This window comes from Stigmatopora nigra, chromosome 15 (assembly GCF_051989575.1).
Source record: "Stigmatopora nigra isolate UIUO_SnigA chromosome 15, RoL_Snig_1.1, whole genome shotgun sequence".
NCBI lineage: Eukaryota > Metazoa > Chordata > Actinopteri > Syngnathiformes > Syngnathidae > Stigmatopora > Stigmatopora nigra.
The window spans coordinates 4,202,175-4,228,909 of record NC_135522.1 but is presented as its reverse complement, the minus strand read 5'-3'; the positions used below and the strand labels follow the sequence as shown (position 1 = coordinate 4,228,909).

At 37.4% G+C, this 26,735-nt stretch overlaps 1 protein-coding gene and 2 long non-coding RNA genes across 23 annotated transcripts; 1 reads left to right on the top strand and 2 right to left on the bottom strand.

The window, feature by feature from the left end:
* The first annotated feature begins 661 nt into the window (after positions 1-661).
* On the top strand, positions 662-4,605 carry LOC144209061 (uncharacterized). 21 transcript variants are annotated; one of them, XR_013328983.1, is made up of 11 exons: positions 662-884; positions 1,794-1,894; positions 1,961-2,052; positions 2,826-3,034; positions 3,108-3,175; positions 3,249-3,316; positions 3,390-3,457; positions 3,531-3,604; positions 3,672-3,749; positions 3,982-4,144; positions 4,278-4,605. It is a non-coding gene; the product is annotated as an uncharacterized LOC144209061 (long non-coding RNA). The 21 variants fall into 21 exon arrangements; XR_013328978.1 differs by having other exon boundaries at positions 3,108-3,186; XR_013328980.1 differs by having other exon boundaries at positions 3,108-3,186; positions 3,249-3,332.
* LOC144209060 (uncharacterized) lies at positions 3,789-4,651 on the bottom strand. Its single transcript, XR_013328966.1, has 3 exons — positions 4,438-4,651; positions 4,297-4,370; positions 3,789-4,203 (listed from the first exon to the last, which is right to left on the bottom strand). It is a non-coding gene; the product is annotated as an uncharacterized LOC144209060 (long non-coding RNA).
* Positions 4,652-11,535: 6,884 nt separating this feature from the next.
* slc38a12 (solute carrier family 38 member 12) lies at positions 11,536-26,345 on the bottom strand. The gene is made up of 10 exons (XM_077735403.1): positions 26,080-26,345; positions 25,630-25,686; positions 25,263-25,384; positions 25,033-25,114; positions 24,871-24,964; positions 24,669-24,752; positions 21,976-22,075; positions 21,015-21,111; positions 14,969-15,062; positions 11,536-12,938 (listed from the first exon to the last, which is right to left on the bottom strand). Exons 2-10 carry the CDS (start codon positions 25,672-25,674, stop codon positions 12,175-12,177), a joined length of 1,482 nt encoding a protein of 493 aa, XP_077591529.1. The 5' UTR covers positions 25,675-25,686; positions 26,080-26,345; the 3' UTR covers positions 11,536-12,174.
* Between the last annotated feature and the right edge of the window lie 390 nt (positions 26,346-26,735).

Here is a 26,735-nt window from a genome sequence, read left to right as displayed (position 1 = left end):
AAGGTTTTTTTTCTTTAAAAAGTGGCCACACTTCGGTTAGAGATTATTGGAAATCTTGACTACACACAGTTGATTTTTATTTAAGGGAAAAATAATTCCCAACTGCTCACATGGTAGTCAAGTGAGTTAACCACTACACCATGAAGGAGCCTTAATTGATTTTGTCTTAAGTAGAAAGTCTTGACTACACATACATAGAAATAAATAAGGGGAAATGATTCCCGCCTGGGATTTGAACCCCAATTGCCCACATGGAAGTCCAGTGAGTTAACCACTACACCATGAATGGGTACCAAATTAGTTGGTCATTATTGTTAAGTCTTGACTACACATACATAGAAATGAATAAGGGAAAATGTTTCACAACTAGGATTTGAACCCCAACTGTCCACATGATAGCCTGATGAGTTAACCACTACACCATGAAGTGGATACCAATTACTTTGTCATTATTGGAAAGTCTTGACTACACAAACATAGAAACAAATAATACACATTCATGATACATAGTGTATGGTGACAATAAAGGTTTTTGATTTGATATATAGGTGGAGCATCCCATAAGAATGGGCTTTCATTTCAAACTATTATATTTAAAAAAAAAAGAAAAAAGTCGAGGGCGTTCCCCGGACATGACGTCACATTAGTGAGCCGGAAGTGGAACAGACCGGAAAAGACACGGGGGGAAAACGGTTTTCGCGGACTTGTATGTTTTGTTTTGTTTGTAAACGTCTTTTCAGGTTTTTAATCGCTTGATCTAAACGGCTTGATTTGGATCAGCTCCAAAGATGACACGTTTGTGAAAGGATATGAACAGAAGTCCACCAGAAGTTGTGTTTTTTTTACGTTGGCTGATTTTTGTGTACTCGACGCATGCCGCCAAGGTAAGAAATGATCCCGTTTTCTACATTGCACACTTCTATGAAGATATAGTTCCACTTGCAGTCATAATATCTCCAAATCGAATTGCGTTTAGTGTTTTTTAATCGTTTCAAAGATCGCACAAGGACAGAAAAGCAGACAGATCAATGGTGACTTGTCGAATTCGAAATTCCTTTTAGACCATTTGTCGAAAATCCTAATTGTGGAAAGGCACTCTCCAGTAATATTGGTGCTATCTGACGACTTGATTTATTGATATATGTATATATATATATATAGGGATCGGGAACCTTTTTGACGAAAAGAGCCATAAACAATTCATATTTTCAAACATCGTTCCTTGAGAGCCATACTCAGAATTTATAAGTAAAAATACATGAAAATGTGAGCATGTATTATTCATTTCACTACTTTGAGAGTAAAGAAAAAGTCTGAATTCTTTTGAGAACATTTTTCACTGTTGCTTATCAGTGAGTGTCAATGCATTCAGAAGAGTAATGGAGAAGAAAATATGATTTAAAAAGGCGGAGAGCCATATACACCCATCAAAAGAGCCACATATGGCTCCCGAGCCATAGGTTCCCTACCCCTGATGTATAGTAAGCTTTTAACTTTGTTGCAGCGATCATAGTGCGTGTGCATAGATATCCACATCCCCTTAAAAAAAAAAAAATATATATATATATATATATATATATATATATATATATATATATATATATATATATATATATATATATATATATATATATATATATATATATATATATATATATATATATATATATATATATATATATATATATATTTTTTTTTTTTTTTTTATATTTATATTTATTATATATAAAAGTCAAGGTCACATAATAGAACAAGAGATACTTTGCTGTCAACTTTTATTTTTATTTTTTCAGATTATTGAAAAAGGCAAAAATGGATGACTTGTGGGATGGGCGGTCTTCCAACGAAAAGGGTTCCCAAACTGTGGAGAGCGAGGACACCTGAAGATAAAAAAGTAAGTTCAAAAGAGACAATCATGTTACTGTGCAGAAAATATTTGTTTTCTTTTGTTTTTCCTTAGACTCACCTGCAGATGGCGGTGATGTAGAATGTTGTTTTCACCAGGTGGCTGACTTGGCCTCAATAATAAAGCAACAACTTACAATGCAAAAGGTAAACGCTTCCCCGGTTGTGACACAGTTTCACTTAGTTGTTTCTGTGTATTTGTAGTCAAGAACTTCAAATGATGACAAAGGTTAGTGTAGCCAAATTGTGGCCTAGTGGTTAAGTCACCTGGCTCTCGTCTGGGAGACCTGGGTTCGAATCCCAGTCGAGACACATTTTCCCTTAGTTATTTCTGTGCACTTCTTGTCAAGAAACTCAAATGATTACTAAGGAAAGTGTAGCCACTTGGTTGGCGCAGAGGTTAGTTCACTGGACTCCCGTGTGGGAGACCTGGGTTCGATTCCCGCTGCCGTCGTTTGGCTGAAAATACTTGGAAAGAAGAATTGGTAGATGGAACAAGAAGAAAAAAAAAGAAAAATCTTTTTAATTTATATTAAACACTTAGTCATACTTTTCAGCAAAAGGTTATATTCCGAACTGCCTTCGGCAGTTCGGAAGACACTTGATGGACCTGTCCGTGCGAAAGGCGTTCTCGGGTCGGCCTTCGGCCGACCCTCGACCGCTTGCTTGGTCAGTGAACCGCCGACACCGGGAAGCGAACTCACGTTCTCTCGGTGCAAAGGCGAGTGTGCAACCCACTACACCAACTCGTGCCCCACTTATACATAGGTGTTGAAACGTTTTATCCAAGGAAATGGGGTGAAACACTTAGTCATTTTTTGGACAAAATGCTTCATCCACCACTCAATACTTATACACTTAAACACTTAGACATTAGAACTTATTCTTTTAACTGAATAATATTGGGAAAATCTTTGCAGGTGCTGGGATTTGAACCAACAACCACAGATGTGGGAGACTGATCACTTAACCACTGGGCCACCACCCTGTGAGAGAAAGTGGTAGTACTTATACTTTTATCTCATTCATTTACCTGAATAATATTGGGAAAATCTTTGCAGGTGCTGGGATTTGAACCAACAACCACAGATGTGGGAGGCTGATGACTTAACCACTGGGCCACCACCATGTGAGAGAAAGTGGTAGTACTTATACTTTTATCTCATTCATTTACCTGAATAATATTGGGAAAATCTTTGCAGGTGCTGGGATTTGAACCAACAACCACAGATGTGGGAGGTTGATGACTTAACCACTGGGCCACCACCATGTGAGAGAAAGGTGTAGAACTTATACTTTTATCTCTTTCGTTTACCTGAATAATATTGGGAAAATATTTGCAGGCGCTGGGATTTGAACCAACAACCACAGATTTGGGAGACTGATGACTTAACCACTGGGCCACCACCCTGTGAGAGAAAGTGGTAGTACTTATACTTTTATCTCATTCATTTACCTGAATAATATTGGGAAAATCTTTGCAGGTGCTGGGATTTGAACCAACATCCACAGATGTGGGAGGCTGATGACTTAACCACTGGGCCACCACCATGTGAGAGAAAGTGGTAGTACTTATACTTTAATCTCTTTCGTTTACCCGAATAATATTGGGAAAATATTTGCAGGCGCTGGGATTTGAACCAACAACCACAGATGTGGGAGACTGATGACTTAACCACTGGGCCACCACCCTCTGAGGGTAAGTGGTAGTATTTGTACTTTTACCTCTTTCATTTACCTGAATAATATTGGGAAAATCTTTGCAGGTGCTGGGATTTGAACCAACAACCACAGATGTGGGAGGCTGATGACTTATCCACTGGACCAACACTCTACAGGATTAGGTAGTAGTATTTGTTGTTTAGTCTCTTTTCACTCCTAGATCATACTTAGTACTTTATTGTACCTTCAAGTGGGAAAAGTTAGGTGAGTTTACAAAGCAGAGCAAACCTTACTCTTGGTGACTCCCCCGACATAGGAACATAAGAATAAGGGGATACACATGTGACATATGATAAATTACTTTTTACTAAAAAATAACTTTAAACATTTTTCAATTTCGCATTTTTTTTGCAGCAGCAGTTGGCATTTCCCCACCACAACCACCGGCTCTGAAAGAACCACATTGTGATGTTATTCTGCCAGTCACCCTTGTCCACATCCGGGTCTGCCGAATGACGGGGACTCAGCTCAAACCCACGGCTGTCACGGGGTGAGGCGAGGAGTCCTTGACTTGTCGGTGGGTCACCTGCACCCCGTTCTTCTCCTCCTTCTCCTCTTTCACCTTGTCCAATGCATCTTTCGTGACACAAAGACAAGGATTTGTCAACACTGCCCAAGATGACAACTTATTTTTTTTCTTTTTTTTACAGTGGCGACACAGTTTTCAACCTGGCAAGACGAAGGCGGTGGCGACGCGCATCTGTCCCAACTGCTCCTGCGTCCGGTCAGCAAGCTCTTCCCGACTGGACGCCGTGAATGACAAAAAGGTCACGTGACCAAAGTGATGATGTCGACGACAATAAGACTTACAGATCAGTGAGGACTTGCCATCCGGCAAAGTCGTCCGCCTGCATCTGCGCGATGCGTCCAAAAGCACGACCGTGTCAGCCTCCGCTCACTGGGGCGCCGGAGACTCTTGGATAAAGGCACAATATAATACATGGTCATTTTTTTTAAATAAATAAAAGCCTTACAATACATGGCCTTTTTTATTTTATCCTTTAGAAATAAGCCTTACTATACTATGTCGTTTTTTGACGAAAAAAAGCCTTACTATACTATGTCGTTTGTTGACGAAAAAAAGCCTTACTATAGTATGTCGTTTTTTGACGAAAAAAAAGCCTTACTATACTATGTCGTTTTTTGACGAATAAAAGCCTTACTATACTATGTCGTTTTTTGACGAAAAAAAGCCTTACTATACTATGTCGTTTTTTGACGAAAAAAGCCTTACTATACTATGTCGTTTTTTGACGAAAAAATGCCTTACTATACTATGTCGTTTTTTTAAGATAAAAAGCCTTACTATACTATGTCGTTTTTTGACGAAAAAAGCCTTACTATACTATGTCGTTTTTTGACGAAAAAATGCCTTACTATACTATGTCGTTTTTTTAAGATAAAAAGCCTTACTATACTATGTCGTTTTTTAAGAAAAAAAGCCTTACTATACTATGTCGTTTTTGACGAAAAAAAGCCTTACTATACTATGTCGTTTTTTAAGAAAAAAAGCCTTACTATACTATGTCGTTTTTGAAGCCAAAAAGCCTTACTATACTATGTCGTTTTTGAAGCCAAAAAGCCTTACTATACTATGTCGTTTTTGACGAAAAAAAGCCTTACTATACTATGTCGTTTTTTAAGAAAAAAAGCCTTACTATACTATGTCGTTTTTGAAGCCAAAAAGCCTTACTATACTATGTCGTTTTTGAAGCCAAAAAGCCTTACTATACTATGTCGTTTTTTGACGAAAAAAAAGCCTTACTATACTATGTCGTTTTTTGACGAATAAAAGCCTTACTATACTATGTCGTTTTTTGACGAATAAAAGCCTTACTATACTATGTCGTTTTTGACGAAAAAAAGCCTTACTATACTATGTCGTTTTTTAAGAAAAAAAGCCTTACTATACTATGTCGTTTTTGAAGCCAAAAAGCCTTACTATACTATGTCGTTTTTTGATGAAAAAAAGCCTTACTATACTATGTCGTTTTTTGACGAAAAAAAGCCTTACTATACTATGTCATTTTTGAAGCCAAAAAGCCTTACTATACTATGTCGTTTTTTGACGAAAAAAGCCTTACTATACTATGTCGTTTTTTGACGAAAAAAAGCCTTACTATACTATGTCGTTTTTGAAGCCAAAAAGCCTTACTATACTATGTCGTTTTTTGACGAAAAAAGCCTTACTATACTATGTCGTTTTTTGACGAAAAAAGCCTTACTATACTATGTCGTTTTTGACGAAAAAAAGCCTTACTATACTATGTCGTTTTTTGACGAATAAAAGCCTTACTATACTATGTCGTTTTTTGACGAAAAAAAAGCCTTACTATAGTATGTCGTTTTTTGACAAAAAAAGCCTTACTATACTATGTCGTTTTTTGACGAAAAAAAGCCTTACTATAGTATGTCGTTTTTTGACGAAAAAAAGCCTTACTATACTATGTCGTTTTTTGCCGAAAAAAGCCTTACTATACTATGTCGTTTTTTGACGAAAAAAAGCCTTACTATACTATGTCGTTTTTTGACGAAAAAAAGCCTTACTATACTATGTCGTTTTTTGACGAAAAAAAGCCTTACTATACTATGTCGTTTTTTTAAGATAAAAAGCCTTACTATACTATGTCGTTTTTTAAGAAAAAAAGCCTTACTATACTATGTCGTTTTTTGACGAAAAAAAGCCTCACTATACTATGTCGTTTTTTGACGAATAAAAGCCTTACTATACTATGTCGTTTTTTGACGAATAAAAGCCTTACTATACTATGTCGTTTTTTGACGAAAAAAAGCCTTACTATAGTATGTCGTTTTTTGACAAAAAAAGCCTTACTATACTATGTCGTTTTTTGACAAAAAAGCCTTACTATACTATGTCGTTTTTGAGGGAAAAAAGCCTTACTATACTATGTCGTTTTTTGACAAAAAAAGCCTTACTATACTATGTCGTTTTTTGACGAATAAAAGCCTTACTATACTATGTCGTTTTTTGACGAAAAAAAGCCTTACTATAGTATGTAGTTTTTTGACGAAAAAAAGCCTTACTATACTATGTCGTTTTTTGCCGAAAAAAGCCTTACTATACTATGTCGTTTTTTGACGAAAAAAAGCCTTACTATACTATGTCGTTTTTGACGAATAAAAGCCTTACTATACTATGTCGTTTTTTGACGAAAAAAAAGCCTTACTATACTATGTCGTTTTTGAAGCCAAAAAGCCTTACTATACTATGTCGTTTTTTGACGAAAAAAGCCTTACTATACTATGTCGTTTTTTGACGAAAAAAGCCTTACTATACTATGTCGTTTTTGACGAAAAAAAGCCTTACTATACTATGTCGTTTTTTGACGAATAAAAGCCTTACTATACTATGTCGTTTTTTGACGAAAAAAAAAGCCTTACTATAGTATGTCGTTTTTTGACAAAAAAAGCCTTACTATACTATGTCGTTTTTTGACGAAAAAAAGCCTTACTATAGTATGTCGTTTTTTGACGAAAAAAAGCCTTACTATACTATGTCGTTTTTTGCCGAAAAAAGCCTTACTATACTATGTCGTTTTTTGACGAAAAAAAGCCTTACTATACTATGTCGTTTTTTGACGAATAAAAGCCTTACTATACTGTGTCGTTTCTTGACGAAAAAAAAGCCTTACTATAGTATGTCGTTTTTTGACAAAAAAAGCCTTACTATAGTATGTCGTTTTTTGACGAAAAAAAGCCTTACTATACTATGTCGTTTTTTGACGAAAAAAAGCCTTACTATACTATGTCGTTTTTTGACGAAAAAAGCCTTACTATACTATGTCGTTTTTTGACGAATAAAAGCCTCACTATACTATGTCGTTTTTTGACGAATAAAAGCCTTACTATACTATGTCGTTTTTTGACGAAAAAAAGCCTTACTATAGTATGTCGTTTTTTGACAAAAAAAGCCTTACTATACTATGTCGTTTTTTGACGAAAAAAAGCCTTACTATAGTATGTAGTTTTTTGACGAAAAAAAGCCTTACTATACTATGTCGTTTTTTGACGAATAAAAGCCTCACTATACTATGTCGTTTTTTGACGAATAAAAGCCTTACTATACTATGTCGTTTTTGAGGAAAAAAAGCCTTACTATACTATGTCGTTTTTGAAGCCAAAAAGCCTTACTATACTATGTCGTTTTTTGACGAAAAAAAAGCCTTACTATACTATGTTGTTTTTTGACGAAAAAAAAGCCTTACTATAGTATGTTGTTTTTTGACGAAAAAAAGCCTTACTATACTATGTCGTTTTCTGAAGAAAAAAAGCCTTACTATACTATGTCGTTTTTTGACGAAAAAAAGCCTTACTATACTATGTCGTTTTTTGACGAAAAAAGCCTTACTATACTATGTCGTTTTTTGACGAAAAAAAGCCTTACTATACTATGTCGTTTTTGACGAATAAAAGCCTTACTATACTATGTCGTTTTTTGACGAAAAAAAAGCCTTACTATACTATGTCGTTTTTGAAGCCAAAAAGCCTTACTATACTATGTCGTTTTTTGACGAAAAAAGCCTTACTATACTATGTCGTTTTTTGACGAAAAAAGCCTTACTATACTATGTCGTTTTTGACGAAAAAAAGCCTTACTATACTATGTCGTTTTTTGACGAATAAAAGCCTTACTATACTATGTCGTTTTTTGACGAAAAAAAAAGCCTTACTATAGTATGTCGTTTTTTGACAAAAAAAGCCTTACTATACTATGTCGTTTTTTGACGAAAAAAAGCCTTACTATAGTATGTCGTTTTTTGACGAATAAAAGCCTTACTATACTATGTTGTTTTTTGACGAAAAAAAGCCTTACTATAGTAGGTTGTTTTTTGACAAAAAAAGCCTTACTATACTATGCCGTTTTTTGACGAATAAAAGCCTTACTATACTATGTTGTTTTTTGACGAAAAAAAGCCTTACTATAGTATGTCGTTTTTTGACGAAAAAAAGCCTTACTATACTATGTCGTTTTTTGCCGAAAAAAGCCTTACTATACTATGTTGTTTTTTGACGAAAAAAAGCCTTACTATACTATGTCGTTTTTTGACGAATAAAAGCCTTACTATACTATGTCGTTTTTTGACGAAAAAAAAGCCTTACTATACTATGTCGTTTTTTGACGAAAAAAAAGCCTTACTATACTATGTCGTTTTTTGACGAAAAAAAAGCCTTACTATACTATGTCGTTTTTTGACGAAAAAAAAGCCTTACTATACTATGTCGTTTTTGAAGCCAAAAAGCCTTACTATACTATGTCGTTTTTTGACGAAAAAAGCCTTACTATACTATGTCGTTTTTTGACGAAAAAAAGCCTTACTATACTATGCCGTTTTTTGACGAATAAAAGCCTTACTATACTATGTTGTTTTTTGACGAAAAAAAGCCTTACTATAGTTACTATAGTAAGGCTTTTTTTCGTCAAAAAACGACATAGTATAGTAAGGCTTTTTTCGTCAAAAAACGACATAGTATAGTAAGGCTTTTTTTCGTCAAAAAACGACATACTATAGTAAGGCTTTTTTTGTCAAAAAACGACATACTATAGTATAGTATGTCGTTTTTTGACAAAAAAAGCCTTACTATAGTATGTCGTTTTTTGACGAAAAAAAGCCTTACTATACTATGTCGTTTTTTGACGAAAAAAGCCTCACTATACTATGTCGTTTTTGACGAAAAAAGCCTTACTATACTATGTCGTTTTTGACGAAAAAAAGCCTTACTATACTATGTCGTTTTTTGACGAAAAAAAAGCCTTACTATAGTATGTCGTTTTTTGACAAAAAAAGCCTTACTATACTATGTCGTTTTTTGACGAAAAAAAGCCTTACTATAGTATGTCGTTTTTTGACGAAAAAAAGCCTTACTATACTATGTCGTTTTTTGCCGAAAAAAGCCTTACTATACTATGTCGTTTTTTGACGAAAAAAAGCCTTACTATACTATGTCGTTTTTTGACGAATAAAAGCCTTACTATACTTTGTCGTTTTTTGACGAAAAAAAAGCCTTACTATAGTATGTCGTTTTTTGACAAAAAAAGCCTTACTATACTATGTCGTTTTTTGACGAATAAAAGCCTTACTATACTATGTCGTTTTTTGACGAAAAAAAGCCTTACTATACTATGTCGTTTTTTGACGAAAAAAAGCCTTACTATGCTATGTCGATTTTTGACGAAAAAAAGCCTTACTATACTATGTCGTTTTTTGACGAAAAAAAAGCCTTACTATACTATGTCGTTTTTTGACGAAAAAAAGCCTTACTATACTATGTCGTTTTTGAAGCCAAAAAGCCTTACTATACTATGTCGTCTTTTAAGAGAAAAAAGCCTTACTATACTATGTCGTCTTTTAAGAGAAAAAGCCTTACTATACTACCATTAAGCATGTGGGATATCAATATTAGCGCTTAAAGTGAGTTGATGGATGTTCAGCACACTTGGTCAAAATTAAAATCGTTGAACGCCACCCTTTTTGTTGCCGTTTGACTCTCAGATGATGAACTTGTTCTTCTTTGCCCATTACTCTTCGACAAGGCTTTTGTTGAGCGTCTGCCAAGGTGGCGGCAATCTGTCAGGTTGTGTCTGTGATTGGCCTGTTGGCAAAGACCATTCAATCATTTTGAAAATTTTAAGCTTTTGTACAGAAATAGGAAAGTAATGGAATTTCAATCAGGCATCAAAAATGCAAACACTGCCTACACACTTGTACTTTTCTGCCCACTACCACAATAACAGTCACCCACACACACACACACAAGACACGCTTATAAACACATGAATACAATAAATGCTACAGCATAAACACACACACAAACAAGCTATAAAACAATACTTACAAGTACACACCGGCCAGATGCAAAGTGTTATGAGTTTGTTCCCTCCTGAGCATCTGCCTTTGCCGATTGATTACGCTCAGGTACGAAATTCACAGAGGGACTTTTATAATATAGTTACCTGTTGCAAAAAGTCAGAAGAAGACTATTGATCATTTTGACAAAAACAATCATTAAGATAATAAGGAAGAAAAACACTATTTATAATGAGAATCCTGTTAAAACATTCTAATAAGTCGTAAGTGTTGCTTAATGATGTCACTTTAAAATAAGCTAAATTTTAAAGCCGACAAAAAGGCAGTAGTTTCATCTTCTCCTTCTCTTTTTCACACGTGTGTGTGTGTGTGTGTGTATTCAATTCAACCAATCACATCTTTCGAAATCCATGAGAAGTCGGCCGGCTAATTAACAGGCTGGCGTCCAAACGGAAACGAGAATTGACCTTTGCACGCTGATTGGCGCATCCGCCATGCTTGTCTGCTCGCACACACTTTCCAAACATAGACAACTTTTACTCAGAGTTACATCATCGCCGTCGTCAGCGTGTTTGCGTCAGATTCCCTAGTGTATGTTTGATTAAGATTTTAAAATATACAATGTGTGTGTGTTGAGAGGTGGGGCGTCTGCTAGCTGAAGATGAATATATTTTTTTTATATTTTGGACAATAGAAAAAAAATTGATATGACGCAATATCACTTTAAAAAAGACGCCATGTCCCTGGCAGTCCATAACGTTGACGGCGGATAAAGTCATTTACATGATGACATTTGCGTCCACAGGTGGTGTGCACGTCACCAACGCTGATTGATGTTCCACCAGCACTCTCAACCTTGGCTGAGGCACCAAGCAAGGACTCGTCAAGGCTTTCTACCTTCATTGCTCATCAATCCACGTTGCGATACGTCACACAGAGGTCACCTGGGGTCAAAAGTCACATGATTGGACGGAGTGGACGCTTGAAAACCTCAGTTGACTTTGTCTTCAAATATTGGGCCGAGTGTGATCTCCCATCATTAAGAAACTGCATGACATAAAGGACAGAAAATGAAGACGAATAACTTTTTGTTGATGCATTCAAATCACAATTTTAAAAAGAGGTTCACTTCCAAGTCATGTGATACAAACACAATTTGGTAGATTGTCGGTTCCAAAAAAAAATGAAAACGGATCCGGTCCAAAGGCACCACTTTAGTCCAAAATAGTTTGGTCTATTGCTGCCATTGTGTTTAAAATGGATATTGCAATTAAATGGTTATTGTTTCTCACATGTTGATAATGAGACTTTCACTCCATGATATGTCAGAGAAGTCTCAACAGGTGATTTATGACCAAGGTAGTAGTATTTGGGATCATATATTAGTAACTTCCATTAGGAATGCTCATTTTGTGTACACAGTTAAGTTAATGTCCACATTCAAATTCCCTTTTTCATGTCATGGCGTTTGCCATTGGTTGGCGACCAGTCCAGAGTATACCCTGCCTCCAATCAACTGGTTAAGCACACAGTTTGACCCTAATGAGGATAAATGGTCAATAAAATTACAAAAAAAGATGTGTACTTAGTCCATTAGGGCTGAATTCCATCCAAAAAAAGGTGTACTTAGTCTATTGGGGCTGAATTCCATCCAAAAAAAAGATGTGTACTTAGTCCATTAGGGCTGAATTCCATCCCAAAAAAAGGCACAAAGCGTAAATCACTTTTTGACATCGGTCAGGATGATATTGGCGGTGACGAACATGAGGCAGAAAACGGCCCACAGTATTACAAACCAGACCCAGGCGGCGTGGCGGAAGGGCGAGCGATGCAGATTGATAGCGTGGCGTGCTGTGATCGGTTCCACGTGACGCCGGGCGTGGTAGACTAACAGGGCGGGTACCACGTATTGAATGCCCGTGCCGGCGTAGGCCCCCGTGATGCCCACCAAGGACTCCAGATTGTGCGTGCAAAAGGCCACCAGCACAGGCGGCGCCAACGTGATCAACGGGAAGACCACTCGGTCGACCACCCACGGGTACGTGCCTCCATCCCGGTGGAAAAGGGTCTTCCAGTTGTTACGCAGCGTGACGGCGATGATGGGGAAATTGGTGCTGATGGTGAAGACTGGGAAGAGACCCAAGAAATAGCGTAGCACGGGGACATCCAGAACATTGCAGTTGTCGGTGAAGTTAAGCGTGTACATGTCGTGGATGAGCGCACTGTCGAAGCAGAAGATGGCGGTGAGGGACAGCAGCACGTAGAAGCCCAGGATGAGTACGTAGTCGGCCAAGACAAAGCAGCCCACTCGTTTCTTGTCCGAAATGGGCGTCACCAGCGAGGGCAGAGAGTGCTGACACATGAAGGAGTAGACGCACACGCCGAAAAGGTTGGGGACGCCGGCCAGTGATGCGACCGGGGGGCGGCCCTCGCCTTTGCCCGAGCCGATGCGTATTAACGCCAGGATGATCATCATGGTGAACGCTGAGAAGAAAACAAAAACACACAAAATTTGAGATTATTGGCTACTTAGTACTTTATACTTTTTACTTTAGTGATGAGTGATGAGTATGTTAATACATTAGTCCTTTTTTCTGTTTATGTTTCATATGTACTGTTAACGGATGTACTTTTTTTATATGTATCGTATCTTGTGTTGACAAGGCCCATCTGTCAAATTTTTAAAGTCAATGTGGCCCCCCCGGGCCCAAAAGTTTGCCCACCCCTGAGCTAGGGAGGTGATGGGAATTTAAACAGATACTTATGACTGCTTTATGTTACTTTAAAGACGTGCGACCTCATTGGAATTGCACTAAATGTTTTTTTATACACGTTAAAAACAGCATAAAGTGCAGCAGCCTGATTGCAGACAAAAAACAATCTTCATTTACAATGTTTTATATGCTAGTTTAATAACAAAGACAGCAATTGGAAGCAAAATGTTATTTGAAGAGAAAGGGTAAAATCTACACGAGCATAATGACAACTAACATTGTTTTGTCTGCAATTAAAGAAGCGAAACTGGCTGTGAATGATTGCGATTGGCTCTTTCCATCAAATGCTTTCATTTCGCCAACAGCTGTCGGACGTCTGTCAGAATAAAGCCATCGCTCGAGCACCAGCTGGGACAATTGTGTCAATTGAGCATGCTTGGGATGCGAGCGGCATCCAACGCGATTTATCTTTGCGGCTCAGGCCCACCAATGACCTTGACGCCTCAACTTAACGACCCTCTGAGGAACGTCTGCCCAACAAATCGAACGCACGCCATTCACGTGCTGGAGACCAGATTTGTTCTTTTTTTTTTTTTACTTGCAAGCAGCCTTTTCACAGGTTATATTTTGCTGAAAAGTATAGTTTTATATTGACAATTTAAATAGTTCCAAAAAAATAACTGGAAACTGAATTGGATCTAAATCAGAATTTGATTCAGAAATTGTCAATATTTAGCGATAATAATAGTTTTATATTTCAACATTTTAAAGAGTTCCACAAAAAAAGTAAAACAACTGGAAACTGGATTGGATCTAAATCAGAATTCGATGCTAAAAATGTCAATATTTAGCGATAATGATAGTTTTATATTTCAAGAGTTGAAAGAGTTCCAAAAAAACTGGAAACTGGATTGGATCTAAATCAGAATCCGATGCTGAAAATGTCAATATTCAGCAAAACTAAAATTAAGAAAGTAAGGAAGAGAACATGAAGAAAGAAAACTAAAAAAGTTAAGCATAAAAATTAAGGAAGAAGAAAAGAAAAAAAACGTAGGACAACATGCAGGCAGGTATGGATGGGTCAAGATAGACTCAGATTGAAAGGTCCAGTAAACAACACACATTAGCCAGTGCACCAACACCATTGACTGTTTGTGAGCAAGTCGGGGGTTCCCGCGCAGCCCCCTTGGAGGGGCACTTTATTTTCCTTGAGTGACAGTCCAATCAAGTGTGGGACGGCCCGTCAAGCTTGTCACATTGACGAATGAGCGGCGAGATGGGAAGCCGAGGCGCGGCGGGGGACCGGACCTTTGATGGACGCACCTCAATACGGGGGGGGGGGTATATGTAATGTGTGTGTGTGTGTGTGTGTTTGGGGGGGCAGGATTCCCGGAAAAGAGCTAGCATTGAAGTGGCCAAGAGTGCTAGTGCAGGATTTAATATCGTCAATGGTGTCACAATGCCTGACTGTTTATTTATTTATTCTCCTTTTCCACTGAGACAAATCTGGCTACACTCCACACACGTCTGCTTTACGATAAACTGACAAACCTTCCTTTTGTTATTATGGATAAGACTACTAGGAATTTTTTTGCATGTGATAAATAATTTATTTTTATTTATTTATTACTTTATTTATTACTTATTTATTTTATGTCATCGGACACATGTATACTCCGAATATCAAACTTTGACTTTAAAGAATATCGGATGTTTTTTACAAAAATTTTGGTTTGGGGATGTGTTTTGAGGGGATGTAAATTGGCTTGATATTTTAGAAAGAATAGAAATGTGTCTTACCAATCCAGCGCATGAGCGATGTGAGGATCTGAAGGTATTTTGTCTTCTGGGCACTGAAAAAGGTGAATGGTCCCAGAAGAACAGTGAAAACGCTCTGCAAGACACAAACAAATATTTGAACATGAAATGGTCAAATGGCAGCCAGTGAGTTAGAAAAAAATATCATTAAATTTTGCCAAACATACATTTAACAGCACGCATCAAGAGAACCATGATGGTGATGAGAACCAAGATTCATTCACAGTGGCTGACTAGCTAACCACCCAAGAAGGCCAGGAAAACAACATTAAGTGGCCACGCAAAATGACGGCTAAACGACTGGGAACGTGGCCAGAACCCATGTTAGGTCTACAACCATATCGAGAGCCTAATGGGGTATAAATTGTAAAGCCGTCAGGTGAGTTCCTTTACTGGATTCACGGGTCACAAAGTAAACGTCAAAGGGGAAAAAAGTGGGAAAAATCTTAGATGAGTGCAGGTAAGTGAAAAGGACCATTTTCATACCCTGCAGGCAAAATTGGGAATATTTTGCTCTAAAATGCAAAATACATTTAGTTTTTCATCCACTATCTTAATGCTAAAAATCCAATGGAATATTTCCTTCATATGTGACTCAAATGATCAAGTATTCTCAAGTATTTTATGTCTCATAGTATTTTTATACTACCTATTTTATAATTTTATATAAAAATAGAATATAAGAGCAATTAGGATTTTTTTAGGGTGCCAAAATCTATATATGCATTTAAATAATTATGAAACGTGTTATGGAGACTTTCTGTGGGTGTGTATACAAAATAAGTTACATTTATGAAAATTTAAATGTTCTTATTAGCATGTAAGTGTGTGTGGTGGGAGTAGTTTGGCTTCTGCCTCGCTGTACGAGCGACAATAAACGCTGAGTCAGGCGTGAGAAACTGCAAAGGTGACCAAGGCGTTGATGGATACAAGCTCAGAGATTTGTCCTATTAGCTTCTCGTAAAAAGGTCGCTCGCCCGAGGCCAGACGGCAAATCAAAGCAAAAAGGAGCTCAAGTCATGCCAAAAGAACCCAAAATACAGTTAACTCATTCACTTCCATTGCCAATAATAGATGTCCAATCTAGTCCAAATGGATTGGACGCCCAACGCCATCAATGGTAGCCAAAAAGTTGAGTACTGCAGCGTTAAACTTGTTGAAAATAACAGCAAACAAGCATCATTTTACTGGTCGAGGAAAACGATGTGAGTAAAGCTGACAAAAGAGGGAAACTGAAAGCCAGAAAATAAGAAAAGAAAAATGGGCAAGCGTAAAGTGGGTCATAAACGGCCGGCAGGCGGGCACACCGCCGTCTTAATGGGCAAAACGAGCCGAGTGAGACCGAGACCATGCCGAAGAGGAGGAAGATGAGGAAGATGAGGTGGGCCAGTCCGTCATGGACCAAAACCTTTGCGGCCGTGCAAGACCAAATATGGAAATTAATTTCTTTGCTTCAAAGGATTTGGGCTTTATATTTTTAAAATGGGTTTATAATTACATTCATAATTACAAAACAGAACTGCCAGAGTCAATTAAACACCATTTTTTTTTTGCGAAGAGTTGACTTATTGGCTAATGTAAGTTACATACTATTTATCGTTATATCTTGTACTTTGGATTTAAAAACTATGTGAAGAAAATTTGCACTATGGAATATAACTATGTCAGTGTTGGATTGTTTGAAGTGGAAAAGTTATTAATCATTATATTACGTGAATATAAAAATCTATATTTGTACCCACAGACACAAAAATGTATGGATATACATCATATTAATCTACTTTTAGCCAAGAGTACACACATCTAAAATGTAAAAATACATCAATAACTGCACATATTATAAGAATATCGTAAAATAGTGCAATTTGATATTCAATTAGTCATTGAATGTACTTTGTATTTAAAAACTGGAGAAAATTTGCACTATGTAATATATAACTATGTAAGTGTTGGATTATTTGTGCAAAATTATTAATCATTATATTCTATAAATATAAAAATCTATATTTATACACAAATATATGGATATATACCATATTAGTCTACTTTTAACCAAGAGTACACACATTTAAAATGTAAAATACTTTTAAAATACCATAAAATAGTGTAATTTGATATTTGATTAGTCATTTAACCTTCTAACAGCAGTAAAGGAAAGTGTGTAGTATTTGTGGATAGTTCCATGAAAAAAGTGAAATGTCACAGCTGCACATTTTCTTCCCTGTCGTGCAAGTTGTCACAATACTTTCATGGACAGTTTGGAAAGTGAAGTTAATGGAGCTGCCACTCAGATGTGTTTCTCTGGCCTGTTTTTGTCCCATTAATACATTGGACAAAAGAAAATGGAAGGCGCGCTCTCTCTGCCTGTCACACGGGCCGTCACGTCTATTTTATGCGCTAACTATCTAAACTCTGTGTGCATGAGCAGGTGTTGTTGATCGCAGAGGAGAAACGTCTCATTTAGCACAGCCATGCTGATGATGTCACCTTGATCGCTGATCACAGCTTGTCAAGCGCATGAAGGTTAAAAGAAATGCAAAGATGACTTCTCAATTATGAATTATGATCATAACAGTCCAGTTATGAAATACTGTATATACAGTTAGTTCAGTGATGTGAAGGCTTAATGCAATGCTTTGGATTTTTGATCAAATTTCTTATCAGGAAAGTCCTAAAAATAATATTATTGCTGATTTTGTGATAGATTACAAAATGAAGAGCAAGTTTGGATTGCAGTTCCAATTAGAATCCTCATATTACAAAAATAATGTTTAATACCGTAAATTTCTAATTTTAAGAAAAGGTGTAATACAATATTAGATTCTAATTAGGGATTTTCCATTTTAATTTGTCCAATTCAATATTGGGACAACAAAGTAGTTTTAAAATGTTTTACTATGGCAGTTAATGACTTGAGGTACAAAAGAACGTAATAAAAAAAGTATAATGCAAAAATATATTGTTATAAAGACTATTTTGGGACTATTGAAACAAACCTGGAAGTTAACCAACGTCCAACAAATCACAACAAAAATGGCTCAATTTATGGCATGGGGTGACCAAGTTTAATCCCTGTATAAATTTATTGGCATGAGAGAATAGCACTGAAAGCCGAAAAGCTTGGTCAGGGTTATGAGGTCGACGCACCACCTCCAAACCACAATCATGAATAATTCTCTAGCTTCATTAACGACGGAGACAAATACAGAATTTAAATATGTTGGAAAGATGAAATCCTTAAAAGAGTGGATGAGGATAGAATATTGATACATCTTTGTCCCATGATAACCATACAGACGGACATAAACCATCAACAGGACAAAGGCTGCAAGAATGTGTGTGTCCTAGACTCAAAATGGCGGCTCTCATAATAAATGAAGGTCAACGAGGCTCCCCGGAATAAAAGATTTAACAGCAACTTTATCAATCAGCAGTGTCGTGTGCACAGGTTGGGGGACTTTAAATTAACTTAACTCTAACACGCCACACAACGGAATGGAAACATCTACATGGCGATAAGCTGCCAACAATGCGGCGCAAGCATAAAGTGCCCATAGTGCATTGATTTTTTTCCCCCGGGCCATAAATCGGGCCATAAAATGGCGCAAGGCGAAGCAGGGCGCCCTCCGTTTGGCGAGCTTGAAGCGGCCGAGGCGGGAGACAATCAAGGACTCACAGGATTTAATTGGAGTCTTAGGGCGAACCCCCCCAAAATACATGTCTTAATCTTTTCAATCAGAGTGGCGCTAAAGAGGCGCAGATCAACGGCAAAGTTACGCAACCGCAACCCGCCGCCTCAGTGGAATCAATCAGCGAAGAAAAATCACCAATTGATCCTCTTAGGCCATATCTGTTGTGTCGAGTGAAAAAGAAACGGCTAGTTGACGGCGCTATGTTAATTAGACTGCACGTCCCTTTGCGTCACAAAGGGATGTTATGTATGTTATGTAAATTTAACAAGACACAAGAAAAATACAGCCAACTGAAAAAGGAGCCATAGAACTACAAAATATTGGCAAAAGAAAGTGTGACCAGACGTTTGGTCGCTGGTCTTTTGGTCCCCTTTGGTCGCCGGTCAAATGTACTTGGATATTAAACAGTACTTGGATATTAAACAGTACTTGGATATTAAACAGTACTTGGATATTAAACAGTACTTGGATATTAAACAGTACTTGGATATTAAACAGTACTTAGATAATAAACACTACTTACATATTAAACAGTACTTAGATATTAAACTCTCTCTCTCTCATGAATATAATTTTGAGAGTTGGCTTCAACAGTAAACTCTCTGTCACCAAAAGACCGGCGACCAAACGTCCGGCGACCAAAGAAAGTACCCAAGGAAACAAGTCAGCCAAACATGCCAAAATTGGTCTACGTCCAGAAAAAAAGAGGATAATGAGAGGCTCAAGTTCACGCAGAGGGCAGAAGCCTCCAAAAATCCAGCTCAAGGCTTCAAAGTGCCTATTAACTGATTTGAAAATGAACAATTCAGATGAAAAACGAGCCCCTGATTGGCTGTCTGAACCTTTGTGAAAGAGACATTTTATGAACGACGAGAGGACAAATCATCGGCGTTATTGAAGAACAAAGCGCACACTTGTTGAACAATGTCCAACCTGGTTGGTTGAAAGCAACGGGATGACGACCGATAACATTAAGCATCCTCTAAGAAGAACAAGATTTATGGCCCCCGACATGTCGTTTGATTCTACTCTTTAATAAAGCAGAATGCTTTTATGTTCCCCGCATTGGTCGACGGGCCGCGTTCACGCTCTGATTGTTGAACATTTATGGCGGCAGCGGCAGAAGGAGGCTCATTTACATTCCACCAACGACTGTCGTTTGACTTATGATTTATCCCCGTCGTTTTGTGTCCCCTTCAACACTACCGCCATATTTCTCATCTAATAAACCATAAATCAGACAAGGACTCGTTTGGCGGGGGCATAAGAGATTAGCGGGAATTACGGCCGCCACTTTCACAGGTCGGGCAGATTTTAAGATCTGCAATTCAGGGCAACAACAAAAAAAAGGCACATTCAACTTTGGGAGACCTCTGTTATCATAAGAAGACGCACAAATAAGAAAGGTAAGTCGCTTATCTTGTTTTGAAATAGATATTCCAAGGTTGCTGAGCTTAACTGTGCCTAATATACTTTGTTTTATTAAAAATGTCAACATGAAACTTGGTGGGAACATCAAGTACACCTACAAAATCATCAGCAATGTTCCCTCTAAGCACTACTCTCGTCTTCTCTGCGCAGCAGCAATCATATGGCGCGCAGTAAATAAAATCCAAACTTTTTTTTTACCCCATAACGGCGCTGTTTACATGGCAGCCAGTGGCAGTAGCTCTGTCCACTCTTATGTTTTTTTGTGTTTTACAGCATGTTTTACATGAAAATTTTGAGGGAACATTGGTCATCAGTGATAAAAAACAATCTTCGAAATGAATGTACTATTTTTACTCAGCTCAATTATACCAAACCTGATTAGTCCTGAATAAGTATCATTCACTAGTATAAAATTCTGTAGATAATTCTATCATAAACCCTCAAAAATGTATCAAAAAAGAGCCATGCCTGAAAAGACAAAGCCAGTGTGCTATTTAGTTTTGTGGTGGCCCTTTTATGGCGATTTCAGGGATCATTAAAAAAAACGACTCACAGTTTCAGATTTCTATTTCATCAGAAGTTAGCCAGTCTGCGACACAAGTAAAACCTTTCCAACTTTTGGCCCCTTTGAAGACTGGAGGTCATAACAACCTTGCAGTGGGGATTCAGTGGAGTCTGTTCAGATGGATTTTTCTTCCCCTACACACGTCTACTCGCCAAAAAAAGGAGTAGTCAATTATTCAAACTGGTCAATGGACTGTCTGGCATGTCCCTCTAGGAACTATGTAGTAAAAAAAAAGCAATTTCTGTCGAATTCAGAGTGGAAAAACATCTAAACTGTTGCGCATTTGAGGACATTTTGGTGAACCAAGGCATTTTATAGTCAGATAGACGTGATGACTCACCAGAAAGACTCTGTAGGCATCTTTCCTGGTCACCGAACCCCAGCAGGCGTCCGTGTCGTTGTACTTGACGGCTCCCGCGCTGCATGAATGATTTCCGCTGGACAAATCAACACAATCATGTTTCAGGATCGATATTTGGGTTTGAGGTTTGATCTGCATTGTGCAGAGAACTGTTTCAAATATTCTTGTGCAAATTATTAGCTACGGTTTTCATTATGATGCACTCATTTTAGGCATTACAACTGCATTAATAAAATGGGTCAGTTTGTTATTCTTCATGGCTAAAAGGTTGTGTTTAAAATTCAATGCCATGTATATAATTCATAATAAAATAATGGTCATAAAAATATTAAAAAATAAATTAAATATGCTAGAGAAAATTAAAAAAGGGGATTTAAAAATAGTAATCACACCAAAAAAGTATGAATTAAAAAAATGGAAAAATACAACATTTCAAATTAAAAATAAGGAGCAAAATATTAAATGAAAAACCTCTTATTATTTAACATCAAGGAGTGAACATTCTCTGCTTTTACTACATTTAAAGTCCAATTTTCTTCAATTTGAATGAACGAGCTTGTGTAAATCTCCCCAATCTTCTCCCTCAGTGTATTCAAATGCTAATTACAAATCCGACATGTTGAGTTATATTTTTTCATTATGCTCTATTTTTCAAATGATAAAAACAATAAAGCCGAATTGTCACTTGCTCCTACCACAACTCTAAAACATCAAAGTACATTGCCTTCACAATAAAGCATGCTGGTAATAAAAAAATGTATTTGGACTCCAGTGGACACCAGCGCTGTGGGCACAAAAAGCCAGCCTGCTCTTATTGTCTCCCTCAAATTAACTCATTTCGGCCAATAGACAATGAAAACACATGCTTTACTGCCATTGACGACAATGGCTGTCCAATCCAATCTGAACTGGAAAACATTAGTAGCATTAAAAGACTCACCAAGCAACTTCCATGAGGGAAATAGGCACAGCTGCTGCATAGATAGCCAAATCGCCATACAGGTACACGATAATGCAGATGTAGAACATGTTGACGCCAACTACAACACAAAAAAAGTAGAAAATGAACACCTTATTTGCCTTATTAGCCGGAAAATCCAATTTGACAGCAGCCGAGTTAATGGTAAAAAAAAAGCCATATTGACAACCTCACTTGAATAAACCATATCAACACTAGTTGTGTACAATAGGCAGAATTTGTGGACATTATTAATAAAGCGGCGTGGTCTTCATCTTCGGTGCAAACAGCTCGTGGGGAAATCTGTTAGTAGACAAACAGCAGCGCTCCTTTTTAATATGCACGCTCAGTCTTCCTTTTCATCGGTTTAAATATGAAATTAAATCAAAGCACGAGCTAACTTTTATTTCTCGCCATCTGCCCTTCTTGTTACCCCCTCGCTTCCTAGTTATCATCACATAGCGATGATCATCGGCGCGACCCCCCTTATTCATCAGCGTCGGCGTCAATGGGCAGCTAATTGATTAGAGACGAGGAAAATATAGGCGGGTCCTGTGAGAGGGAATAAAAAAAATGGCAGCTTTATGGCTTCAAACCATGAATGCGTTCTTCCATCAAAAAAATGGCGGTGAGGAATTGAATAGTAAAGATGAAACGAGCGAGTAAATAAACATTCGTCACGTTAATGGGGCTGGGAATAGGGCTTTTTGTACAGCCCACAAAGGTTGGAATTTAACTACTTTTGCCAGATTGATGACTTGCAAGAAAAGAAGGCAAGATGGAGTGAAAATAAATGATTATTTGGATAGTTGATTAATTATTGATTGTTTTTAAGATGAGTTGACATTGGCTCAAATGGAAAATATATTATAATCAGCCAAGATAATTCAGATGGGAATATGAAAACTATAAAAAGAAATAAGAATCTTGCCTTCTTATTCAAAATGTACATAAATATTATAATATATAAAAAATATAAAGAAAAATATTAAAATACATATTTTTTTGTATTTTGCCTGGTTTTTTTTTATTTAAAAAAGGAAAAAATAAAGAGTAGAATATTGAATCTTCGAAGTTTCAAAAAAGAAAAAAATAGACCATTTTTAGGTCAACAATGTTTCTAAAAAAATGACATAATACCATGAAATAGGGACAAATATGCATTAGTATAAATTGGGTTTAAATGACACTCAACATGGGAGGCAAATTTATCAATTTTCTCTGCAATTCCTCTCAATATCACTAACATTTTACATTTAGCATGCACCACATGAGTGACACCAAACGTCGTCGTGAGTGGTCGCCCAATTGACTGACGGCCGCGGCGAGTCTCACAGCGTCAAAAGCTGTTTCTTAATTAAGTTTCCGACACGGGGGGTGCTCTATTTCATACAACCAAATAATATAATGAACTCCTTCAAACCAATAGACCTCCGATCCATATATACGGATCATGAAGTAAATTGGACGTCTATCTCTGTCAAAAGCGGACATACAATTTAAAGTGCTTGGTCACAATTGAGTGTCTATAGTGGCGTTTGCCCTCATTAACCTTCCTCTTCACGCTCGGATTGTAACGCGTCTGCTGGGAGAAGATCCAAGGGAAAGTTTGATGAAGATTCTTAAAATGAAATCTAAATAGGTTCTGGCCCTGCGGCAGTGGACACTTTCTGTCCCAAAATATCCAGAAATAGGACATTGCAGCAAAGCAACATGGTGGCAATTGACCTTGTCAACAAAAAGTGATGGCAAGGAAGCAACATGTTCATTTTGGAGTCTCAACAACCTCCCCCCCATTGCTACTCTTCGCCAAACTCCATCTTTTCCGTCATCTGTCACTTTCTGTAGATGTAACAATGTTAGTTCAAAAGTGTATGTACCGGTCTATTGTTGCCCCACTAGTTCTGTGATGTGAAATTAGATGAGTGTTTGCCTCTTTTTTGCCTTTTTCCCCCAAGAAGGAGGAATCGGTCGCTCATCAAGGGCTAACATCTGTGCCCACACTCACATAATCCGTTGCAATTTGGATTTTTGTAGGACTCCTTGTGGATTAAAGCCTCACTTGAGTGACATGCCTCTCTTGAAAGCCATGTGCTCTAAATCGATCACTTAGTTACAACTTGAAAGCTGCCCTTTTTATATTTTTACACAGATTTCTATAATATTTTACACATTTTGAACTATATAATACATTTTTAATTTTATAAAAATGGAAAAACACATTTTAACATGTATTTTTAAACATATTTTGTCAATTCTAATGAATTTAACTATAAATAACAGAACATAGAAAGGTATCATTATTCCACTATTCTGGTTCTTATTTCGAGAATATTTATCAAATGGGTTAATTCATTCTAAACAAATAATTAACATAATTTAATCCTGAACATGTTATCCAGGAAAATGTTATTAAAGAACTCTTATTGGAATGCCTTATTAAAATACAATGAACTATTCAACAATGTCATAAACTCCCCCATAACACACTTGTAGAAATGCAAGTGTAATGACAGCGCCATCTGCTGCATACCAAGCATATCTGTCTCTGTGTCTCTCCCTCTATTTATTATTATATGCATAGGAATTATGCAGCCACTGGTAATAATCACCCTTTTTTTTTTTAATTGCACATTTGTCTTGATGAATGTAAAAAGAAGAAAGCCATTATTTACCTTTGTTGAAGAACATAGACGCCATCTGGCCCATCTCCACACGCTCGGCAATTTCAAAGTGGTCCACTGGACCAGCAGAACGTTCTGAGGAGAAGGCATGTAGATCTTCAGTATTAAATAGTTATTAATGTACTGGACATCTATTACCGCCAATAGCAGCAAATGAGTCCATTGATGAATGGACCGATTAGAGTTGACTTACGGATTGACAAGATGGGCTTGGTCTCGGGTTCAGTCCGCCCCCTCACGGGGCTGTCCTCATCCGAATAGTCAGAGTTTGAATCATTGTCATTGACCTAAGGGCATTAAATGAACATGAATATTGAGATATAAATAATTTGATATGATATAGTAAAAAAATGACCTCATCCTGCTCTCTCCTCTTCCAGCGCAACTGAGCGTTGGCCGCCGCCATCGCCTCGATCACGAACGTGGTTGTCATGTAACTGCAGAGGACACTTCATTAGGCACACTTGGTCATTGCAAAGTGTGTTTTTACATTTGACAAAACTTTGGAACAATAGCAGATAAATGTCAATATAAAATAAGTAAATAACCACCAGGCAAATTTGCCATTCGGAGTGTGAGACTCACCTCATAAATCCCAAAAAGCAGATGAGCGTCAAGCTGACCACCCAGCCAGCTGTGGCAAAGGCTCTCGGCATGGTGAGCGCCCCCGTTCCCACAATTAGGTTGAACATGTACACCAACCCTACCTGTACACATGACACCACAATGATCCATTTATTTTGTCTTATTATATTTATGTTTGCCTCATTGTGAGTAAGAAATCACAAAGGGAAGGATCTTAGCAGTTGTGCGTGAGCTTTTACATTAAATGGAAAGAGAGACAGTCCATCTCAGCACTTTAGCTTCCTCTTCATTTTCTATTTGAGTAATCTTGTGGTTCAAAAAAAAACACTCAGATGACAATAAAAATGCTCCAGGGAGCAGTACTCACAAAAGCAGAGTAGGGCTCCCCCGTGTCTGTGATTCCACCTGCCATGGCCTCACCTGGCTGGGGGGAAAACAAGAGTGAGAAACCAAAAGAGGAGCTCATGATGCAGGTGACAAAAAAATGAACTAAAAACACAGAATAAAATGATTTAAAAATTAGAATTATTGATTTAAAAGGGGGAAATCAGGAAATTTAACATATACATCTATACTATTCATTAAAATTTGATCCTAAAACAGAAAGGTGGCACTCATGATTTACTTTCCCGGGACATACAAAATGATGCGGCGGTCCACATTTGGCCCGCGGGCCGCCACTTTGACACATGTAGTATGGCATTTAAACCCAGTCATTTTTATTCTCAGTATCTGTCAAACATTGCTTTACTTTCACACGTTAACTAAAGAGAAAGGGGTGTATACGATTTGATTTAAAAAGTAAACATGCACTCACCTATCCCCTCTGCCCGTGTGTTATTGCGATCTGCGGGGAGCTGCTAACAGGCTATCAGGAAGCTGCGAGTCATCAAATGGATTAAGTCCACGAGTGGCCCGCGATCTCCACAGGAAAGCACAACTTGCCTCCCGATTTGCAACATAAGCAGTTTAAACGCTTCATCTAAAGTGAAAAATTAGCAAACCGTGACATTTTCTCCATCGGGATAGTACGGAAGACGCCTGTGGGGTGTCACGTGGGCCACGACAAGCATTTCTCTTTTGGCTTTTCAAAATAAGACAAACGCACCATGTTTTCCACTGCATTACATTTATTGTTAGGAGTAAGTGACATTGTGTTTGTTTTACTCTATTGTAAAACCAACATATACAGTTTATACACTGTCCTGTCACGAGCATGTCATATGACACGTGTACTTTGCACTTTGGGGGTGATTAAATTATTTTACTCATAGCAATTGGAAGTTTGTTGATCTGATTTCTTACTTTCACTGTGAATTCATTGTCAACAGCAGCCAATAAAATCATTACAATATTTTATCTTACCTCTATTGCTGCAAAGGGTAAATGGTTATTACAGAAAATCCCCCAAAAAACATGTGTTTTGAGGACTAAATGTGCTTTATGATGGAACCAATGAGATTTCCAAGCAAT